The following is a 22,877-nucleotide window of genomic DNA, read 5'->3' on the forward strand; positions in this document are numbered from 1 at the left end:
GGACGTGCATGGTCCTCAGAGGGGTGTGCAAGGTCTCCACGGGCTGTGTGAGGTCCCCATGGGGTTGCACATGGGTCACACAGGCCGTGGGGCGCTGGGGACGGTGAGGGGACACGGAGCCACACCACCAGCTCGGTCCTTGGGCAGTGTGACCCGGCCGGTGTCCCATGGGTGGGGGGTGTGTAGGGAGGACCCACAGCACTTCCCCTTCCCTCCTGACCAGCACGGCGGGAGCACGAGGCCGCAGTGGCTCCGGTTGGCCCCTGTGGCTCCATCACCCACTATTCTGGGTGACAACCTCCTGACTCGGGGCCCGGGGGTGCCGGGTGGGGGGTCAGGCTGGGTTCCCACCTCAGGGCCGGGCGTGGGGCGGGGGGGACACACGGCAGCTCCTCGGTGGCACCGGCTGCGCTGGCATCCCTCGGGTGGCAGATCCGGGGGCAGGGGATCCGGGGCACAGCAGAGGGGTGGCACCAGAGCCAGCGTGGCCTTTGCCACCCTGCCAGCACCCACCTCTGCACCCCCCAAAGCCCCGCTCCTGTGTCCCCCAGTGACGCCCCGAAGAGCCCTGGGGCACCTGAGCTCAGCCCCACCTGCACCCAAAACCAGGGTGATGTGACCCCCACGCAGCTGGGGGCACCCAACCAGCGGGGCGGGGGGTGCGCCCAGGGTGGGCACCCCGGTACCTACCTGGTGCTGGCTGCGCCCCCGCCCATCACTCCGCGGCTCCCCAGCGCTGCGCCCGGTAAAGCCGATTAGGCGGCAGCTTTACGGCCGCCCCAGGCATCCCCCACCCCCCCCTCCCGTGCCTGGCACAGCCCCGGGGTGGGCAGGGGCTCCCCTTGCCCCAGGAGCAACTCGGGGGCTTGCATGGCTTTCACTGTCCCTCCCCAGTCCGTCCCATCCTGCTCCCCAAAACCCCGCGGGGAGGAAACCTCTGAGCGCCCTCCCCAGATTCCATCCCCATCCATCCGGTGCTGGGTCCAGGACTCTGCTGCCCCCGTGCTCAGCACCCCCTGGGTGAGTCACGGGGGTGGGGGGGGCTCACCTTGCTTTCCCCCCCCCGTGGTAGGGTGTTGAGCCCCAGCCCTGGCGATGGGGCTAAAGGAGACCTCCCCCCAAAGCAGCACCAGGCTGGTGTGCAGCAAAGCCCCTCTCACCCCCCAAATTCTGCTCCCCCCCCCAGGGCAGCAATGAAGACAGCACACAGGGAGGGAAGGGTTCAGCTGTATTGATTCTGGAAGGAAATACAGGCAGTAATACAGAAGCTTTGCAAGCACAGATACATACGTGGTCTCACCAGATCCCACTGGAGCCAGGAAGCTTGTGCTGGGGACCCGATCCCGCTCCTGCCCTGCACGGGAGGCAGGGGGTGCTGCGGGTGTTCCCCAATCAAGGCAGAAAGCTGAAACCTCTCTCAATGGCCCGATGGACCCTTGCAGAGGGGAGCTGCCCGTGCTGGACCCCCAAAAATCACCCCAGTCAAACCAAAACACCTTCCTCAGCGCCCTCCTGGCAAACCAGCCCCATCCTGGACTAAACATCCTCGGCCTCATCCTGCCCTGAAATGGGTTCCTGAGATCCTGCCACTGGAGAAGAACGAGCTCAGTGTCACCACAGCCGAGAAGACGGGGGGAACCCCACGGGATGAGGCGACACCCCGAAGCAGGGTGTGTGGAGGCCCCAAGGGGGGGTCCCCACCGGGTCCAAGCCCTCAGGAGCGACCTCCACCACCCCATCTCCCAAATCCACCTGGTCCCAGGATGCAGCAACTCCAGTGGGTTCTTCACCTCCCTGCTCCACCCCCCGACCCTCAAACGCCGGGCGGGGTTCGGTGGGGCTCCCAGAGCGGCCCCCGCTCTGGCTAAGGCACAACTCGGCTGTTTAACACTAAAACCCCCAAAACAACCCCCCAAAAGAAACCCCAGAGGGTGAGAGGGGCCTGGGACGGGAAATACAGTACAGGGAGTGACAGCAACACAGGGCAGGCGAGGGGCTGGGAAGGGGGGTAATGCCCAGACACGTGGGGCATCACCCACAAGCTGCCAGGAGCCCCCTCCCCACCAGTGATGGGTAAAATAACAAATTAAGAACTAAAAAAAAAAAAAGGGCATCTGGGGGGCAGTTGAAAGGCAAAAAAAAACCCCAAAAAAGGGTCTGAAAGGCACCATGCTCTGCTGGAGGCAGCGACGTGGGCAGGGGTGTGCAGCTCTGATGGGGGTGGCTCTGCCTTCTTCCCACCCTATATAAAAAGCTTTGGCAACAAAAAATAATCATCAAGAAGCTACACGGTTAAAGAGCCCTTCAGCAACAAGCTCTTCCTGCAAGGCTGTAGGGTAAACACGATTCCTTCGGTGTCTTTGGCTGAAGTTGGTTTATTTTTTTAATAAAAAACCCAAAAAACTAATAATTTTGCAGCTGAAAAGCTTTTTTTTTTTTGGGGGGGGGGGTGGTTTTTTTTATATAGAAATAGATTTTATTCTTTAAAAAAAAAATCAAAGCATCTTTCAGCATTTTTATATATATATGTGTGTGTGAATATATATATATATAAAATTCCTGCTATAGAAAACAACAACAACAAGAAAAAAAATCTAACCTTGGTATTTGATAGAATTTTTTGGTTTTAAGGAAAAAAAAAAACCCAAACTTTTATCTTTTGCTTTGGGAAAAAAACAACCCACTAGCTCAAGATGGCCAGGAAGCACGGGAATGGTGCTGTGGAGTTACATGATGCTGCAGTTTTGCACAGCCTGAGCCTGGGAGGAAGAAAGAAAGAGAAGAAAAATCATCAATGACCCGTTTGTGACATCTGAACAGGACCCTCTGGACACCTATGATGCCCCTGCTTTCATTCACCCCTGTCCTTGGGGTGCCCCTGTCCCAGGGTGTGCCTTGTGCTGAGACTGGGAGACTGACTCTTGGTGGTGGTGGATTGAGAGCTGTAGAGGATGGGGGGATGCTCTGAGGGGTCCCCAGGGGGGCAAGCATGGGACAGGGTGGGGAGAGGCTGTGGATAAATCATTTTCCAACCTCTCTCAGACCCCTTGTTCTCCTTACAAAGAGGTTTGGGCAAGTCTGGAGGTGACCAGGCCAAGAGGCAAAGGAAAGAGGAAGAGGAGGCGGGGAAGGGTCTGTGTTGGGATGGGTTGATCATAGAACCACAGACTGGTCTGGGCTGGGAGGGACCCCAAGGGTCCCAGAGCTCCAACCCCCTGCCACAGGCAGGGACACCAACCTCCAGGCCTGGAGCTACACAAGGTTGCCCAGGGCCCCAGCCAACCTGGCCTTGGACACCCCCAGGGATGGGGCACCCACCCCCTCTCTGGGCAGCCCCTTCCAGCCCCTCACCACTCTCTCTGCACAGAACTTCCCCCCAATCTCTCCTCTCAGCCCTCCCTGTCCCTGCTGCCACCCCTCTGCTGCTGGAGCCCAGGATCCCATCGCCCTTCCCAGCTGCAGGAGCCACCCAGCTCATGTTGAGTTCCTCATCCCCCCAACCCCCAGGTCCTTCTCCTCAGGGCTGCTCCCCAGGAGCTCCTCTCCCAGCCTGAGTCTGTGTCTGGGATTCCTCCAGCCCAAGGGCAACACCGCTGCAGGGACAGACCCAGCAGCACGGGGACCCCTGAGCTGTCCCTCACCTGCCGCCGGGGGCTGGAGTTCCCCAGCAGGAAGGTCCTGGTCATCAGGTTGTTGTCCCCGAGGCCGATGCCGCTGGAGTCGCCGATGCTGCGGTAGCTGCGGGTGACGGTCACGGTGGAACTGGAGGAGCCTGAGGACACGGTGTTGATCCCGGTGCTCTGGCCGCCCGACTTCTCGGCCGGCTGGCCGCACGTGCCGCACACCACGGTGCGAGAGCGCAGGTTGTATTCACCGGGGTCCCCAGAGCCGCTGCAGCTGCCCTGGGTGTGATGGGGGGGGACAGGGACGGACACACAGACAAAAGGGCCTTGAGCACCTGCCTGAGCATCTGCTACCTCCAGCAGGCTGCCCTGAGCACCGGCCTGACCCGTGAGGGCTCTTCAAGTCCCAGGGGGTCCCTGCTCCCCCCATCCTCTCCATCATGAGGTTTAATAATAATAATAAACCATCCTTGTCATTGCTGCTGCTGCTGTTGTTATTATTATTATTATTATCCCAAATTCCTGGGTCTGGCACTCTACAGATGGACAGACTGTCCCTGTCCTTGCGCCACAGCTCCCAGCACTCAAGACATCTCCTCTGCACTCCTCTCTAAGACAATCTCCTCCCTTGTCACCTGGGAGAGCCCAAGCTGACTGTTTCCCAACAAGAAATTCCCTCCTGGAAAGGATTCAGCGCTGGATGGGCCAGTGCTTCCCCATGGGAGTGTGGGGATAATTGACATCTGTCCATCCCAGGACGGCTCCTGAGGTCTGGAGAACTCAAAGGGAAGGGGGATGAAGGGGATGGTGGGGTCCCCATCCTGCTCCTGCCTCGCTGAGCCCCAGGGCAGAGTTTTTGCTGTCATGGAAGCCCAGGGTGTCACTGGGAGCATCTCCCCATGGGCAGTTCCTGCAGCATCTGGTGGGAGACAGGTCTCTGGTGGTGGGACGGGGTGCAAGCCACAGGGGTGTTTGTTTTCCTATGGGGAGGAGTGGCTGCAGTTGTGCTCCTGGCACACTGCCTGCTCTCTGCCCACTGCTCCTCCTGGCACATGTTTCAGCTCCATGAGGAGAGCGATGGGCTGAGAGGAAGGACAAAGTCACCTCTGGATTGGTTCCAGGGCCCCCATGAAGAGGATGGAGCAGCTGCCGCAGAGGAACGTTGTCCATCAGCTTTCCACCACCTGGTCCCCCACCTCTGAGTGATGCTCAGCCCCTCTCCTGGCTCCTCCAGGCTTCTCCTGTGAGGTCCTTTCCGCAGCAGCTTACCAACCACCCTCTGCCACAAGGCCTGACCTGTGTGATGCTGAGCTGCCTCCCATCCTGACTGGGACCAGACCCACGCTCCCCAGCACCCCTGCAGCAGACACTCCTCCCTGCCACCAGGATCAGCACCTTCCCAGCACAGTACTCACGTGGTGATGGCGGTGGTGGATGCTAACTTCATCCTCGTCATCATCCTCATCTTCATCATTGATGATCACGGTGCGGACCAGTTTCCTCATGGCCACCTCCTGTGGGGGACAGGAAAGGGGACAGGAAAGGAGATGGGGGGTGGTTTGGTGCCCACTGACCCCCCCCTTCCCCCAGCCAGTGTTGCCCCTGGGATCTCACCTCGCCACTGGAGTTGATGAGGGCAGTGCGCAGGCTGTCCCCGGTGCCCCAGCTGTTCTGGGCTCTCCACACCATGTTACTGGGGGGGCTGTGGGTCGCCCCTGCCCCTGAGGCCCAGATCTAGGCAGAAGAGCAGAGGAAACAATCAGCACATCAGGTCTGACCTCAAGGATGTGGATCCATCTCCCCGCACACCAAAAAAGCCACGTGCCCAGGAGCCTGCACCCTGGCTCCAAGAGCTCCACCAAGGTTTGGGCTCCTCTGCTGGGTGAGGACTCACCGTGACCACCTGGCCAGCCTTCAGGGTGAACTTGGGGGGGAAGCGGTAGGTGATGGGGGGATCGTCTCCATTCTGCCTCTTGATCTGCCAGTTCCCCATCGCCTGGTCCTGCAAGACAGAGAGCAGCAACCCTCAGCCCCCCAGGGTCCCAGTTCACCTCCTGCCCGTGGAGTGGAGCAGGGCTGAGCAGCACCCTCAGGGAGCCATCCCACGGGTCCCCCCTGGAAAGCCAACACACCTCATTGGACTTGTTCCTGAGACGGACAAACCTGCCCTCCAAGTCCACCTCCTCCACACCGACGCGGCCGCTCGTCCGGGCGTGATGGGAGAAGCTGGTCCGGCTCTCACCATCCTCCAGCTTCCTCTTCTTGGAGGAACCCGGGGTGGACAAGTGGCTACGGGACGCACCTTTGTGGGAGGAAGGGCTGGGAGACAGCCTCAGCCTGGGTGGAAGGAGAAGGTGAGATGGGCTCAGTGAGCACATGAGGGCTGGGGCCCGCACAGCCCGCCCGGCGCGGTGCCCCGTGCTCACCGCTCCTCCTCGCCCTCCAGCAGCTTGCGGTAGGCGTTGATCTCCATGTCCAGAGCCAGCTTGATGTCCAGCAGCTCCTGGTGGTCGTCCAGCTGCTGCTGCATGCGCGCCCGCATCTCAGCCATCTCCCGCTCCTTGTCGGACAGCAGGCGCCGGCTGGTCTCGCGCTCCCTGGCCAGAATGTCCTCCAAATCGTTAATCTTCGCCTCCTTGGCGGCCAGCTGGGGGAGGGAGAGAAGGTCAGGGTGTCTGCTCCACCTGGGGCCACCCCCAGGAGGGGTTTGCACCCAGGAGGGGTCCATCCCCAGGAGGGGTCTATCCCCAGGAGGGGTCTGTTCCCAGGAGGGGTCCATCCCCAGGAGGGGTCTATCCCCAGGAGGGGTCTGTTCCCAGGAGGGGGCCATCCCCAGGAGGGGTCTATCCCCAGGAGGAGTCCATCCCCAGGAGGGACCGTCCCCCGGAGGAGTCTCTCCCCAGGAGGAGTCTCTCCCCAGGAGGGGTCTATCCCCAGGAGGGGTCCATCCCCAGGAGGGACTGTCCCCGGAGGAGTCTCTCCCCAGGAGGGGTCTGTTCCCAGGAGGGGTCTCTCCCCAGGAGGGGTCTCTCCCCAGTTGCACCCAGAGGACCCCCTTGGTCCTGACTCACCTGCTTCTGCAGCTGGCTGAGATCAGAGGAAAGTTTGTCGATGCGGACGCGGGTCTGCTGGAGCTCCTCATGGGCAGCACCCACCATGTTGCTGTTCCTCTCAGCAGACTGCTTGGCGTTCTCCAGCTGAAGGACAAGGTGGGATGGTGGGGTTAACATGCCCAGAACCCCTGCAGGGTTGGGTGGGGGGGGGTGTGAAGATGTCAGTGTGTGGGTGCTGCTCACCTTGGCCACATAGGTCTTCTCCAGTTCCTCCTTGTAGAGCCTGATCTGGGCTTCGTGCTGGCTGCGCAGCTCCTGCAGCGCCTCGGAGAGTTTGCTCTCGAACTCCTGCTGCCGCCCGTTGTCGATCTCCACCAGCCGCGTCTCATGGCGGCGCTTGGTCTCCCGCAGCTCCTGCGGACAGGCCCGGGGGACACGGTGTCACCTCGGGGTGTGACAGGCTTGGGGAGGGGGACACTGCCCCAGGCCCCGCAGCGGCAGGTCACGACTTACCTCGCTGTAGATGTTCTTCTGGAACTCCAGCTCTTCCTTCACCGTCTGCAGCCGGTTCTCGGCATCCACGCGGCGCAGCATCTCGTCCTGCAGCTGCTTCTTGGCTTCGTTCAAGGCACCTTCCAGCTGTGGGAAATGGGGAAGGAGCATCACAACCAGCTCCAGGGACCCGCCAGGCACAGCACCGGAGCTGGCCCATGGATCCACCACCCAGCCACGGCCCCTGCGGTGGGCTGGCACACCCCAGGCAGGCAGGGCGCAGGGAGAGGGGTCCCTGAGGGCAGTTGGGGACGGGGCTGTCGCTGCTCACCTTGGCCACTTGTCCCCTCAGGTCCCTCAGTTCATTCTCCAGATTCCTCTTCTCACTCAGGGCGGTGGAGAGCGCAGCCTCCTTGGAGTTGAGCAAAGCCTCCACATCCTTGAGACGGGCCTGGGCGGTCAGCAGGTCCCCTTCCTTCTTGGCATTCCTGCAACGCGCCCAAAGGATGCCCAGTGTGAGCAGCAACCACCAACTGCCTCCTAAAAGAGCTGCAGGACCCACCCAACGCCCACCCGCCAAAGGGACTGGTGGGTGCCCGGCACCCGACGTGACCAGCACCGGTCTGGATACTGGAAAGCAGGAAGGGCTGGGAAAAAACTGGGGGCGCAGGAGGAGGCTGAGGGCTGCAACACCCGTGGGTGATGCACACCCACCGGCTGGCTGCACCCACTAGAGGTCAGTGTGGAGCGGCGTGGAGCTGTGGTGTGACAATCACAGCGTCCCCAGGCTGGAAAAGCCCTTTGAGATCCTCGAGTCCAACCATCCCCATCCTGTGCTGACCCAGCTCCCTGAGCACCTCATCTCCCCTCTGTTAAACACCCCCAGGGAAGGGGACTCAGCCCACGGTCCCCACAGGCTGGGCTCAGCCTCCCCACACCCAGCACCGCCACACAGGCTCAGAGCCCTCACCCTGTCCTCCCCCTCCGTTTACCCCTGTTGCTTCTTAACCCCTCCCACAGCAGGTCAAGACCCTTCCCCACGGGCAGCAGACCCCAGACACGTCTGTCATAGAATCACAGAACCCCAGACTGGGCTGGGTTGGGAGGGACCCCAAGGGTCCCAGAGCTCCAACCCCCTGCCACAGGCAGGGACACCAACCTCCAGCCTGGAGCTACACAAGGCTGCCCAGGGCCCCAGCCAACCTGGCCTTGGACACCCCCAGGGATGGGGCACCCACCCCCTCTCTGGGCAGCCCCTTCCAGCCCCTCACCACTCTCTCTGGACAGAACTTCCCCCCAATCTCTCCTCTCCCCCTTCCCTCCTCCAGCTTCACCCCATCCCCCTTGTCCTGCCATTATCCACCCTTTAACAAGCTGGTTCCCCTCCTGTTCCTCTGCTCCCTGAATTCAAGGGAACTCGATCCCACCAACCACCACCAGACGCTATTTTGGTAGCTCCTATAAAAAGACCCGACGCTCTTTCCACAGCACCCAGCGGCCGTGAGCTCCAGGGGTGTCTTACTGTTGCCTCCTGACTGTGTCCCCATCCCCATCCTCCCCCCTCAAGATCGGGTGTAGGGTTCAGAGAGGCAGGATGTGCCCAGGGCCCGGCGCTGGCTGTAGCACACCCTGGGCCGTGGGTAGGCACTGGCTGCAGGCCGCGCATTCCCCAGGCGGGGAGCAAACACCCGCGCCATGAGATCACCGCTCAGGAATACCAGGGAGGGGCTGGTGGCAGACAGGCCGTGCTCAGCCTGGCCCACACACAGGACCTCAGCCCCTGGGCAGGATGGGGAACACCTCCGATTCAAAACACGCCAAACTCAAGGAGCCAGGACTGACAGACATACCCGGCCTGAAACCTCCCCAGGCAGCCCCCAGGCAGCCCCTCTCACCCCGGGGCTCAGCCCTTTCCTTTGCCAGGGAACCCTCCTAATACTGCCCTTGGTGTCACTCAGGATGGTTTGCTGGGTTGACCCCTCCTGCCCATGGGACCCCAGGACGAGCAGGGAGCGGTGTTCCCAGCCCTGCCTGCACGTGGGGAGCCCCTTGCTTGGAAAACAGCAGGTTTCCCCCCATTTCTTTCCTGCTTTCTGCCTCCAGCCGGTGTGGAGACGCCGCTCAGAGCTCAGCGCTCCCCACACAGCAGAGGCTCCACCAGGCCCCTTCTGCCGGGAACCGGGTCCCTCTTGCCAGCGCCACGCGGCGGGTCCTTCCCACCCAACCCACCCCTTCCATGCCAGTGACTCACAGGACAAAAATGCCATCTGGGAACAGACCCGGAGGCTCCTCTGCTCCTCTGCGAGCCCGTTTGAGGCCGAGTTTCCCCATCTGGCAGAGAATCCCACTTGGAGCCAGCGTGGCCACCCCGGCACTGCTGGGACGAACGAACCCCGAGCCCCCTCTCTAACTCCATACATCCTGCCCTTGGGATTTGGCTTCCCTAGCTTGTCAGGGTGGCTGGCAGAGACTTGGGGAAGGCTGAAGGGTTCCTGGCTCTTTGGGATGGGGCTTGTGGCACGTTCTGAAGCCTCCGGCTCTTTAGGGGACCCCACTGCCCTTGAGGAGTGAAATCCAGAGGGGAACATGCAGAGACCGAGTGGTTACACCCAGCTCTCTGCAGCAGCGACAGCTCCAGGGCAGCGATGCCTAGAAAGCCCCACGGTGGATCCTGGAAGGCTTGAGGACAAACCCCTCGTCCCGTGTTCAGCTCTGGGTTATCCCAGGAGCCGGGAGGAGTTTGGGAGCAGCCTGGCAGCGGGGGAGAGGGGGGAGCTGAATCCTGCCCCGTCCTTCCCCTTCCTCTGCCTGGTGTGGCATCTCCCCCCAAAATGCAGCCCTGACCCCGAATGCAGCAGCCCCCAGGGGAGCTTTCAGCAGGTGTGCAAACCCCCTCCCACGCCGGGGTGATCCCTGTTCCAGCCCAGCCACAGTTTGGGGTTTTCCCCCTCCTCCCATCCTCCTCCCGACTCCCCCCCAACAGCCTCCCAGTCTCCAGCTGGTGCTGGGCTAAAAATAAAAACTCTGATGGCAGCTGCATTGCTCCCACTCCCCTCAGCAAGGGGACGAATGGGGACCTTCCTCCTCCTCCTCCTCCTCCTCCTTCTCCCTGGAGGGTTCCATCGCTCTCCCCATCCTGCCTGCTAGACTCTAACAGATCCCAAATCCTCTGCCAGGCAGAACGGGAAGCAGAGATTCATCCCAGAGGGCTGCATGCCTGCGAGCAGGGAACACAGGCTCAGCATCCCCCAGGATTTGATCCCCCCCCCTGCCCTGTGCCAGGAGAGCTGGGTGTAAAGACAACCAGTTACTGAAGCCAAAAGGAGAATACCCACCGGAGGCACCAAATCCTCCAGAAACGAACGTCTCCAGGGGAAAGAGGGAGGGAAAAGGGGCCTCACGATGGTTTTATTTTTAGCTGTTAAAAGCAGGAAGGAGGGGAAGAAAAAAAAAAAAAAAAAGCCCAAAAACCCTGAAAGAAAATTGCAGCTGAGCTGCCAGATGATCTGAGTGTCAGTGGAAAGTTGGAGCCGCTCTGCCTGTGCTCAGCAGAGCCGGAGAGGAGCCCGCAGACTGACGCACGCGGGGACCACGCCTCAGGACCCCCGGCCTGGATGGAGCCTGCAGAAGGGTGAGGGGCAGCCCCACAGAGCAGCACCCAGCACCTGCTAGTGGTCCCCACTTTGCCCCCAAACCCCAGCCTGGGAACCTGACAGGTCTGGGGTGTCTCTCTGAAAAGCCGGGCTGGGTCGGGGCCACGGGAGCTGACGGGAGGCGAGGAGCTGGCAGAAGGATGCCAGCCCTGCCCGTGCAGCCAAAGCCCGTCCAGATGTGTTTAGGAAACACCTTTTGCTTTCACCCCAAGCTGCTTCTGAAGGAAGCTGGGCAGTGCCGGGCTCTGCGTGCCAGCTGGGGCAGTGGGGTGTAGGAACAGGCGTTCCCCCTGTCCCTGCCCCCAAACCACAGCTGCCACACCCCAGCCAAGGTGCCGAGTCAGGGGAGCTGCAGCCTCACACCCCATCCAGCAAGGGGTTCCCCTGCTCTGCACGCCCCACGGGATCCTTTCTCAGCCGGCTGGGGGGGAGGCAGGGTCCCCTGCTCCCCTGCAGACCCACCGTGGGGCTGGGGAGAGGTGACCCCAGAAAAGGCTTTGCCACATATTTACAGCAGGGGAAACTGAGGTAAGAGAGGCATCGTGTGCCCAAGGAGGCTGGTGACTGCTGGGAGGACACAGAAAACCTGCTCTGCCCCACCTTGGGCTTGCTGCTCTGCATCCCCCTGCACCCCCTCCAGCACTGGGCATCGGTACTGGGGACCACTCCCCCCTCCCAAGAGTTATCTTCCTAGCCCAGGGATCACTCCCTATTCCCAGGGATTGCTCCCCCACCCTAAGGATCCTTCACCCACCCCAGGGACCACTCCTCCTTCTCAGGGATCTTTCCCCCATCCCAAGGACTGTTCTCCCATTGTGGTGACCACTCCCCATCCCCAGGGACCACTCCTCCATCACAGGGATCATTCCCCCATCCCAAGGACTGTTCTCCCATTGTGGGGACCACTCCCCATCCCCAGGGACCACTCCTCCATCACAGGGATCGTTTCCCCATCCCCAGGGATTGCTCCCTCATCCTCAGGGATTGGTCTCCCATCCAAGGGGGGTATCACTCTCCCACCCCAGGGATGACTCCCCCATTGCAGGGACCAGAGCGAGCTGCATGAGGAGAGGCTGCCTCTGCTGTGGTGGGGCAATGGGAATGTGGCAGAACAGCTTCTCCCAGCTCCTGACTCATCTGTGCCGCTGTGCCTTTGCCAAATCACCAGGATAAACATAAGCTGGTCTCCTAGCAGGGAAGCTGTAAATAGCCAGCACAATGTATAGTGGGGACAACATCTGCACGAGCCAGCATCCTGTTCAGCACCAAACCCCCTGCCAAACGGTGCCCAGGGGTGCCAGTGCTGGCTGTGTTTGAGGGACATGGAAACTGCCCCCACCCTCCAGTGTCAGCTGTGCCAAAGCCCCTTTCCTGGTGCCAGGGATGGTGCTGGCCCTGCCACACGCTCCTGGCACGCTCGTACTGGGGGCTGAGGGGTTTGCTCAGCTCCAGCAGAGCAAGGACGGCTCGTTGGCATCTCCTAAGAGCTGGACTCTCCCCCCTGTCCTCTTGGAATTGGGAGCTGGCCTAAAACCAAACCACTGACTTAGTGGGAACCAGCACAGAGGGATCTGACAGAGCCCTCAGCCTGGGGCTCCCCACGTCCCCGCTGCTCCTGTGTCTCCACAAACCCCACCAGCAGGACCCTCGCTGGGAGACGCGTACGAACCCCGGCGTGACTGGACCTGACTGCAGTTGGTACCCCCAGGAATCAGCTACAAACAGCGCCCAGGAAGTTTTCTGGGCACTTCCCTCCTTTGGGAATGGCAGAGCAAACACCCCACGCCCCCGCGCCCGCTCCCCGCAGCCTCGCCTCTCCTGATGGGGAAAGGCAATGCGGAGTCATCACCGCTGCCTCACCGTGGGCTGGTGGGTGCAATTAAAACCCCAAACCCCACAATTTCAGATAATAAATTGTATTGTTGAGAAGCCTCACGCACCCAGTGCTGGATGGGGAGCCCCAGTGTCACTAACTCCCCAGCCCCGGCTGGCACGCCAGCGCTGGTGACTCATCCCAGCCTTTGCCAGCAACTGGAAATGGAAATCCCGAGTCACCCAGTGACGCTGCTGCCTGGGCTGAGTTGTCCTGTGTCCCCCCCTCCCCCCCACCCCAGTAACAGGAGGGGCTGGGGGTTTGGGAGGGTGGATGGTGTTACCAGAGGGGGGTTATAGCTGGGAGAAGGGGGGTTGCTGTCTCCCACGTGGGAGAACAGACAGGACTTGGCTGCCTGCTGCCTGTGCTGTGCTTTCGGGGGCCCTGGTTGAGGTTCTCAGCAGGTCTAAACATGTATTTGCATAGACATGGGGCAGGATTCAGTCTCCATAGACACGTGTCCCTGCATGGGGAGGGCGTAACGCCGTCCCACTGGGTCTGTCAGCACTTTGCTGCCTGCAAAACCTCCCGTCCCAGCTGCCTTCCACTTCTCCAGGGTACAACAAGCCTCAGGAGACAGATGCAATGAGCTGGGGAAGAGCAAGCAGGCACTGGCTGCTGGAAGGCACCAGTGCCAGCACCCCAGCATCGCTGGTGGCTGAGCAGGAGGGCAGGACGTGCCTATGGATTCCCTTCTCCACAAAAACCTGGGGTCCCCCAGGACAAGGGGGACATGGAGCTGTGGGACAGGGACAGGGAGTAAGTCCCGAAGAGCCCATGGAGAGGATGTGAGGGCTGGATGGAGCCCCTCTGCTCTGGGGCCAGGCTGGGAGAGCTGGGCTGATTCAGCCCAGAGAAGAAAAGGCTGCTTGTGGGGAGAGCTCTGAGCCCTGGAGAGGGGCTGGTGCCCAGGGCAGGGAGGGCCAGGCCCAGGGGAACGGCCTTCAGCTGCAGGAGGGGGATGGAGAGGGGCTGTGGGGCAGGAATCCTTCCTGGGGAGGGGGGAGGTCCTGGCACAGGGTGCCCAGAGGAGCTGGGGCTGCCCTGGGATACCCAGCAGGGCTCAAGGCCGGGCTGGATGGGGCTGGGGGCACCCTGGGCTGGGTGGGGTGTCCTTGCCCATGGCAGGGGGGCACTGAGAGGGGTCTGAGCTCCCTTCCCACCCACACCAGCCTGGGGTTCTGTGGTCAATCCCCACTCACCAGCCCAAGCTTGGTGTGACCCAAACCTGCATCTTACGAACGTGCCACTTTGGCCTGTGCTGACCTCTGCATCAGGTCAGAGGAGACACCTGATGCTCTGGGTTGAAACCACCCTACTCACAGGTTAAAGCAGTAACACCCTCCAGCAGGAAAAGTGAAACTCCTCCAGGTTTCAGGAGAAAAGGTGCAAGGAGAAAGGTTGTTTTTCCAACCCAGAATCACTCTGGCTGGAAAAGAGCTCTGAGATCACCAAGTCTACCCACCCAGCCGGCAGTGCCAAGCCCACCTCCAACCCCTGGCACCGAGCACCACGGTGACACGTGTTGTAAATCCCTCCAGGGAGGGAGACTCCAGCCCTTCCAGTGACTGGCTGCCCTTTTCATGAAGAGCTTTGCCTTAATATCCATCCCCAACTTCCCCAGCACAACTTGGAACACCAGTTCCTCTTCTCCTGGTGCTTGTTCGTTGGGCGGAGAGACCAACCCCCAGCTACACTCTCCTTCCACGGAGTTGTAAAGAGCGAGCAGGTCTCCCCTCAGCATCCTCTCCTCCAGACTGACCCCCCCTCCCCAGTTCCCCCATCCACTGCCCACGCTGCTGATGGAAACCTCCCTCTGCCCTGGGGAAGAGAACAAGGAAATTCAAAGTATCAACACAACAGGGACGAGCTGAGGGACAAATATTCACACAGTGTTTCAGACTGAGGGAAAATCGAAGGGATTTTGCTCCAACCCAGCAAATTCCAGGGTTTTTTTTAATAACCAGCTTAAAATTTAATGGGAAAGGTTTGTACTTCAGGGGTTTTATCCTCAGCCAAACCAAGTCCTACTGCTGCACCCCCACAGAAAGCCCCAAACGTTGGATTTATCTGACTACAACCTTCTCCTGACAAACAAGCAATGCCAAGCCCATCAAACCCCGCCTGGAAGGATGAAGATGAAGAACAGATTCCCAGTATTTCCCTGGGGGAATCTGCCTTACAACTGGAGTTGAAAACCAGCGAGCTGAGTCACTGGGATTAATCACAGAGGAGAAAAACACCCGCAAGGTCGTGTTTGGCTGCGACAGGGCCAGGACCCGCGGCGGGAGGGAAAGGAGCAGGGATGGAGCAGGGATGCAAATCCCAGTACCTGGAGCCAGGAAGGATGTCGTCAGTGTGCAAATGAGGCGGTCACCTCCTTTCCCTCTGCACACACACGCGTGGTCTGGTGGCATCTCTGGATGCAAAGCAGCGACCGCAGCTGGGAGCGGGGTCAGTGGGGAGGGTGGGACAGGGCAGAGAGAAGCCAAAGGAAGGAGGGATGCAGGGACCGAGGTTGCTGTCTCCCCTCAGCCCCTCCCACAGCAGCAGCTTGTCCCCTTTTCCATAAATCCCGGCACACAAAGCTTCCGGTCAGCAGCATTTGCTTAGAAAACAACCCGAGGGGTTGGTGTATCCGGCTGCCTTCGGCCTTCCTGGGAACAAAAGGGGCTGCTGCCCCTGCTCCCCGAGCACAGATAAAGGGCGAGGTGTTTACATTCACCCTGAGGTTTGTTTGCACCCAGCCCTGGCAAGGCCGGAGCCGCCGCCTTGTTTGCCCACTTTGGCCTCCAGCGTGAGTCACTGGAGCCTCTGCTGGGATGGAGGTGGAAGGAGATGCTGTGCTCATGGGCTGGGCTGGGTTGGGAGGGACCCCAAGGGTCCCAGAGCTCCAACCCCCTGCCACAGGCAGGGACACCAACCTCCAGGCCTGGAGCTACACAAGGTTGCCCAGGGCCCCATCCAACCTGGCCTTGGACACCCCCCAGGGACGGGGCACCCACCCCCTCTCTGGGCAGCCCCTTCCAGCCCCTCACCACTCTCTCTGGACAGAACTTCCCCCCAATCTCTCATCTCACCCTTCCCTCCTTCAGCTTCACCCCATCCCCCTTGTCCTGCCATTATCCACCCTTTAACAAGCCCATTCCCCTCCTGCTCCTCTGCTGCCTGCAGGCTGCAGTCTCTGGGTACAATCGGGGTGAACAGGACACTGGTGGTTTGTGGCACGTGCAGCTGGTGCAGAGGATGCTCCCAATGCCCCTCCACATCCTTTCCCTGCTGGGCAAAGGGAGGGGGGTGAAACCCAGACCAGCTCAGGGGGTGTGTGTGCAGGAAACAAGCGCTTCTACGGGTGCAGCATCCCCAGCAAATCCAATTTGCCCTCAGCTGCTGCTCAGGAGCCACCCTGTGAACGGGGCTGCAGCAGGAGGCTGTGGCATCCCCCCCGGCCCCGGCTCAGCTCCGCGTGCCTGCACAGCACTCGCTGCTGGGCAAGCCCCAGCCTGGCAGCTTTTCATACTGGTGTGACAGAGCCAAGGCTGGGCTGCAGAAAGAGCCGTGCTGCTTGCTCACGTGTGCCCCGGGTTTCTGCCTCTGCCCTGAGAACGTGGGGCCCAGAAGCCCAGGGAGGGCATCTGCTCTCCCCATGGCGCCGCTTTGACCCCGAAGCAGCGCACAGGCTGGGCTTGGCAAAGCTCTTCCTAAGGTCTGACAGCACTCACACAGCTCCAGGGATACACAGCCAGGGAGTGAGGGCACCCCATGGGGATGGGAGGACAGACAGACAGACAGACATCCTTGCACCCCACAGACCCTAAGGTGTCCCAGCACCTGCAGAGCTGCGGGGATACATGGCCAGGGGAGTGAGGGCAGCATTCTGCCCCATGGGGATGGAGACAGACGGACAGACGGACATCCTCACACCCCACAGATGATGCCATGGGGGTGGGTTATCAGCGAGCACACGTCAGGCCAGGAAGGAAGGGGCAGAAGAGTGTGACTGGGGCCTCCTGAAGACCCAGGCGCTGCGGCCGCACCCTGCTCCAGCCCCACGACAGCAGCTGAGGGTGACTCATCCCCAGCTTGTGCTTGGCACAAGCAGCCGATCCTCTGCCTGCCCCACCACAGCCCCCCCATCCCCGTCCCCATGGGGGTGGGCAGGAGTTAAAAGCCCACCCCACGGAGGTGGCACTGAGGTTTTAGTGCCACAGGCGTGGATCTGGAGCCCTCCCCAAAGTCCCAGCGAGCACAGGCTTGGTCGCTGTATGGCAAGGAGAAGGGGATGAGTGGCTCTTCCCAGTAAGGACTGGGAGCTGCCATGGGGTAATTTGCCTCCCTGATGATACTGGAAAGCATCTGGGTGCCTGTGAGCACTGGGGCTGAGTCTCTTTTGGGGTCCCAGCCCCTCCAAGCTCTGTGTTACACATCTGTGTGGAGAGCTTGGACCTTCTCCGGGGCTTTCATGGAGAAAGTGTATCCCCAAACTGGGATCAAATAACAACCCCCCCACACACACACAGTTTGGCACCACCAAGCTCAGCCTCCAGCCCAGCCCCGCAGCAGGGAGATACCCAGCCTTGCTAGGCTGGAGCTGGAGAGGGATGGCAGCAGGACAAGGACATTCAACCCAGGAGCCAGACTAAGTGGTTGGAGGTGGCTTCAGTCCAGCAGAGCTCAGAGGCGGCCGCTATGGAAACCCTCCTGTGAGGAGGTGCTTGAGCCACCCTCAGCCCCCACGCCAGAATTCCACAGCTTCAGAAGGGCTGTTGTTGGCTCCAGCACCGGCTCCAGCACCTACAATGGTGCCATCAAACAGGGTCAAGTACAGACAGGGAGGCACTGGGCGCACGTGGCAGTTGGGGAACTTTGTCCCTGTGGATCTCTCACTTCCTTGCTCCCCCCACGGGAAGGCAGCAATAAAGCATCCCAGCTGGCTGGGGCTTGGGAGATAAGCCCAGGCACCTTCACCTCACCGGAACTGCTTTACAATAGACGTCGGGCAATGCTGGCCCAGCGCTCAAGGACAGGGGTGCCCTCACCTCCCTTGGGGTTTGTGGCATCCTGAATGCACTTCACTAACCCCCTACCACCCCCTTTCACCCCCCCCCAGCTCTGTCTCACACCCACAGCCCCAGACCCAAACACCCTCGGCACGCCGGACAGAGCTCGGCCCCGGCTGCAGCTGCCACCACACCAAGCAGGGATTTGGGGCGGGGGGGGACACTGTGCCAGCCCCCACAGTTGTTCAGCTTCACACTGGGGCTATTCAGCCTGGGGAAGGGAGTGGAGGCAGGTGGGGGCTCAGCCCCGACACCACAGGGAAGGGCTGAGGGTGACTGGTGGCAGCTGTTGGGCAGAGAGGTGTCCAGCACAGAGCAGGGGTCTCAGCAGAGGAGGGGGCTCAGCAGAGGAGGGGGTCTCAGCAGAGGAGGGGGTCTCAGCAGAGGAGGGGTCTCAGCAAACAGCCTCACACAGAGAGGGGGGTGGCAGGATAGTGAGAGGCAATTCCCAGCTCTACCCAAACCCACTGGGCCATCGCTTCCCAGTGGCTCCTCCATGCCAGCCCTAATGTTGGCCAGAACCAGGGGGACTCTCCTGTCCCATCCACACAAAAACTTAATCAAATAACGAGCATCAAGAGGATTCAGAGGCTGAAAAGCCACTCGGGGCAGCAAGCAGAGCCGAGGTGGGCTGGGACGCACTGCGATGGGCCATGGATACATTCCCACACCAAAACCAGCCCCCCCTTCCCTCTGTAATCCCTTCTCCTCAATCCCCCACCTCTGAAGGCAAGGTCTCTAATTTTCCAGGGTGGGCTGCATCATAATCCCAACGTTTAAGGCACCCCCATGCCCAGGAACACGCCACACAGCGAGGGGACAGGGCTGGAAGATGCTGGTGAGCCCAACCAGCAACAGGAGCAAAGCCCCAAAACCAAGTGTGGGAGCGTTTCCCCCTCCCCCCCATCCAAGATCATCCTGCTCAGGGTGAGCAGGGAAAGAGGTGTGGGGGACTGGGTGTTTGGGGTGATGCAGGGGGTGCAGTGAGAGCAGCTGGTGACTTGAGGGTGCCTGGCATGGTCCCCTCTCAGAGCGTGGGGAGAGCCAGGACCAGCCCAGGAGGGACAGGCAGGTGGTTTCAGAGGGCACAAGCTCTGGTGCGGCACTGGAATGCTGCTGAGAGATGCTCTGTGCCCCCACCCTGCCCATCACCCCTGCTCCGTGAGCTGGCTCTGGGGTCATGGGGGGCAGAAGAGCCCCCACAGCCCTGGCTGTTCCCAGCTGAGCACAGGTGAGCCCCCAAAAGCCTCAGTGTCTGAAGAAAAGGGGCTTTTGCTGTGGAGCCTTTCAGTGCTGTGCACAGGGGGGACCAGCATGCCCAGCACCCTGGATGCCAGGGGCAGATCAATCCACCTGGAGAGCTGGAGGCTCCTGGCAGGGGATGCCCTGAGGGACGTGAGGGTCCCAGATCAGCCCCATCTCAACGCTGCCTGCGCCCCCAAAGCATCATCCAGCAGCACAAGCTGGTCTTTGTTGGCACTAAAGGGCAAAGCCTCCTCCAAGCCGAATTGTTCCTTCCCTGGCAGAGGGGGGGGAACCAGCCCAGGAGCAGGAGGTTCCTCCCCACGCAAAATGTTCCAGGACAAGCACGTGTCTGCTCAAGGAGGCACAGAGGCAGCACCCAGCCCTGCGGCGAGGAGGCTCCCACATCCCCCCACACCCTTCCCCAGTCAATGGGTGCTGTTTACTCGCTCCTTCCCAGAAGGTCAGTGCTGAGCCCAGCAGGGAAGGGGGCAAAATCTACCTGGGATGGGGAAGGTTCATCCCATCCTTCCCCGAATCCTCAGCACCACCTCGGTGCTGCCCTTGAACGAGCTGCACCCTTGCAACTGCCTGCAGAGGACAGGAGATTTTTCCTCATTAGGGGCAGGGAGGAGATCTGAGCCTGGTGAGGAAGAGGCGCTGCCAAGGTACCAGCTTAATCAGGTTAGGGGCTGCCATTCAGGAAACCATCGCTCATCAGCCGGGCTGCTAACGAGGGGCCGGATCCTGCTTTGGAGAAGGGAGCCAGCCGCAGCGCAGCCGCTCCTTGCCTACCCAGTGGGGCACTGGAGACTCCCCAGGGGATGGAAGTGCTGTGTCCACACACCCCAGCACCCCCAGCTCGAGGATCTGGGATGAGTGGAGCATCAGTGGGGCAAAGCCAGGGCTGTGGGGGCTCTTCTGCCCCCCATGACCCCAGAGCCAGCTCACGGAGCAGGGGTGATGGGCGGGGGGGGGCACAGAGCATCTCTTGGTGGCAGCATTCCGGTGCCACACCAGAGCTCGTGCCCTCTGAAACCACCTGCCTGTCCCTCCTCAGGGACCAGGGGACGGGCTGGTCCTGGCTCTCCCCACGCTCTGAGAGGGAACCATGCCAGGGACCCCCAAGTCTCCAGCTGCCCTCACCACACCCCCTGCTTCACCCCAAATGCAGCTCTGGCGCAGCTGGCAGCCCCACAAGCCTGGGGTGGGCACACACAGCATGGGGCAGCCGTGTCCCCCCTATGCACAGTCCCTTGCCACCCTGTAAGCACCCAGAACCCTCCCAGGGTGGGCCCAGCACCAGCACCAGGCACTGTGCCCACAGCAGACGTGCCATGTCCTGACACCCCCTGTCCCTCCCTCCTGCTCAGGAGAGACAACCCCGGCCGCGGCGCTGCTGCGGGTGCCGATAAGGTGGCCCCAGAGCCGCCTGCCCCTCGGGAGATACCCGGGTGTCCCCTGGGCAGAGCGAGAGGAGCAGAGGGGCTGATGAGTTATTTATTAGCCAGGAAAATGTGGCTGCACACAGGTCAGCAAAGCTGCCTGGGGTGGGCAGGCAGAGCCGGCAGGACCGGTACTCCCCTGCCCAGCCAGGCGCCGGGGAACAGAGGAACGCCGGCAGCACCCACCCTGCCACCGGAGCAGCAATGGGCCCCTCCTGACCCCATGCACAGGGTCAGGCTGGCAGCTGCCCTGTTCCCCTGCACCCCAAAGGGTGGGGTGAGCCCAGCCCTGCTGAGCCCCAGGAGCAGGTTTGTGCCCCTCAGTCACATGGAGAAGGTCCCCGGTGACACGAGGTGACCTGCAGCCCCTCCGCAAGGATTTTCGGGGGGTGGAAAGGGGCTGAGGTACCAGGGCTACACCAAAGGCAGGAGTCAACACTGCCAGTCTTCCTCCAATGCAAACCGTGACTCGGAGACCACCCATTGACACCCCTCTCCCCTTCCAAACCCCTGCTCAGCGCCCGCTCCCCGAAACCAGCGCACTGAAACCTCCCCGACACCCACCCTGGAGCTGAGAGCTGCTCTTTGGGAATCCCCTCGAGTCAAAGCACTTTTTCAGGGGGGACCCATCACCCATTCAGGGGTGAACAACCCCAGCTAGCTCCAGGAACACAACCAGTTCCAGGAAAAGCCCCAAATTAACACAAATGGGGTTTTTTTGTGGGGGAAGGGACAGCACCGCTGCGCCACGTGTGCCGATCTCGGGGACGGCTGCAAGCTGGGCGAGCTCAGATAGTTCTGGGAGTTCTGGGTTTGCATGAGGCAGCAGAAGCCTTTAGACAGCTCAGCCCCTCGATCTGGGGGATGTGGCGAGCAGAACGGGACGAGCAGAGCTGCCTTATCTTGGGACGGAGCCGCAGCAGCGGCCGGGGAAACAGAAAGCTAAATATAAAACACTGAGCGGCTTTCAGAGGCAGCTGTGAAAGGCTGCGCCTGCCCTGCCTTCCCAGGAGCTGGAATATTTATGGCTTCTTTGGAGGAAGTCAAATTTAGCCTCATTTGGTATAGACACAAAATAAGGCATCCGGAATAAAGAGGTGAAATAGGGAATGGAGGTGGAGGGGGGGTTGTCTGGACCCTGTCCGGATCCAAAGATGATCATGGAAAGGGACTGGCTGGCTCCTCGGGGAGCTGGGGATGATGGAGCTGTGGTCCTGATGCAAAGCCTGGGACAGCAGCGTGACACCGGCCAGGGAACCCTGTACCGGGGGACTGCAAACCCCAAGGGATGTGGCACCGGTCACCTGCCACAATCCGGGGGCAAGGGAGGGGGCAGAGGCACCCGGCAGCAGCAGGGAGTGGCAAGGAGGCATCTGCTGATGCCAGGAAGGGAAATCCTGCTGGGAAGGGGCCGAGGGATTTGAGCCTGGGAGCGTGTGCCCCAGAGCCAGCGATGGGGAAGGGATGCGGGCGTTCCCCAAGCATCGCTCCCCCCCTTCCCAAAGCAGGGGGACCCCACAGAGCAAGGACAGCTCGGCACCGGGAGGGTTAACGCACACAGAACGGGAGCAGGTTCTTTAACGGGTGCCAGAGACAAGGGGAGGAAAATAGGACGAGCTCTGTGGGCAGGACGGAGCCAGCTGGCTGGCACCGCTTCCCGGTCTGCGCCCAGCGCGGTTCGGAGCAGCTCCAGGATGATGAGCTCGGAGGGGCCACCAGTGCTCACGCCCTGTGTCATGCAGACCCTGCGCTGGAGCCTGGGGCACACTCAGCCCCTGCCCAGAGCTCTTCGTCCAGGTCCCCCCACCAAGGGCATCCCGGCCAAAGATGGCGCTTGGAGGGAGAACGGGAATGCCGGGAGAGCTTCCCTCCTCCCTCGGACCCTGCCAGACACTCCAGTCCCAGCTGGGTCACGGGTTTCCCTTCTCCCTGCCTCCTCCAGGTTGCTCCTTCCTCCCTCCCGGCTCCCTGCCAAGTGTGACGCCGGGGACCATCCCACCCCAGGCCAGTCCCCGTGTCCTCATGTGTCCGTCCGTCCGTCCCCCCAGCCTCATCCCCAGGGCACTCACCGGGCTTTGAGCTCCTTGTGCTCCTCACGGACTTTGCCGAGCTCCAGCTGCAGCCGAGCTCTCTCCTTGGCCACGGAATCCAAGGTCTTACGGGCATCCGCCAGCTCCGACTCGTAGGCAGCCTTGATGCCAGAGACCTCCCTGCTCACCACCTCCTCCGACTCGGTGATGCGGAGCCGCAGGCCGGCGTTCTCCAGCTCCAGCGAGCGCACCTTGTCGATGTAGACGGCCAAGCGGTCGTTGAGCTCCTGCAGATCCTCCTTCTCCTGCAGGCGGGTGATGCGGGCGGGGGACAGGGGGGTCCCCGCGGCCCCGCTGCGCGTGCTCCTCTTCTGCGAAGGCGTCGCCATGGCGAAGGGACAGGTCA

The 22,877-nt window shown here is 61.3% G+C and overlaps 1 protein-coding gene across 1 annotated transcript; it reads right to left on the reverse strand.

Annotated features, from left to right (window-relative positions):
- Positions 1-1,213: 1,213 nt before the first annotated feature.
- LMNA (lamin A/C) lies at positions 1,214-22,877 on the reverse strand. The gene is made up of 12 exons (XM_084276568.1): positions 22,511-22,877; positions 7,500-7,656; positions 7,190-7,315; positions 6,920-7,090; positions 6,695-6,820; positions 6,050-6,270; positions 5,756-5,960; positions 5,518-5,625; positions 5,238-5,357; positions 5,039-5,137; positions 3,642-3,902; positions 1,214-2,759 (listed from the first exon to the last, which is right to left on the reverse strand). The coding sequence occupies exons 1-12, from the start codon at positions 22,858-22,860 to the stop codon at positions 2,727-2,729; spliced, it is 1,977 nt and encodes a 658-aa protein (XP_084132694.1). The 5' UTR covers positions 22,861-22,877; the 3' UTR covers positions 1,214-2,726.

The sequence above is a fragment of the Gallinula chloropus genome, assembly GCF_964237585.1.
Source record: "Gallinula chloropus genome assembly, chromosome: 29".
NCBI classification, from domain to species: Eukaryota; Metazoa; Chordata; class Aves; order Gruiformes; family Rallidae; genus Gallinula; species Gallinula chloropus.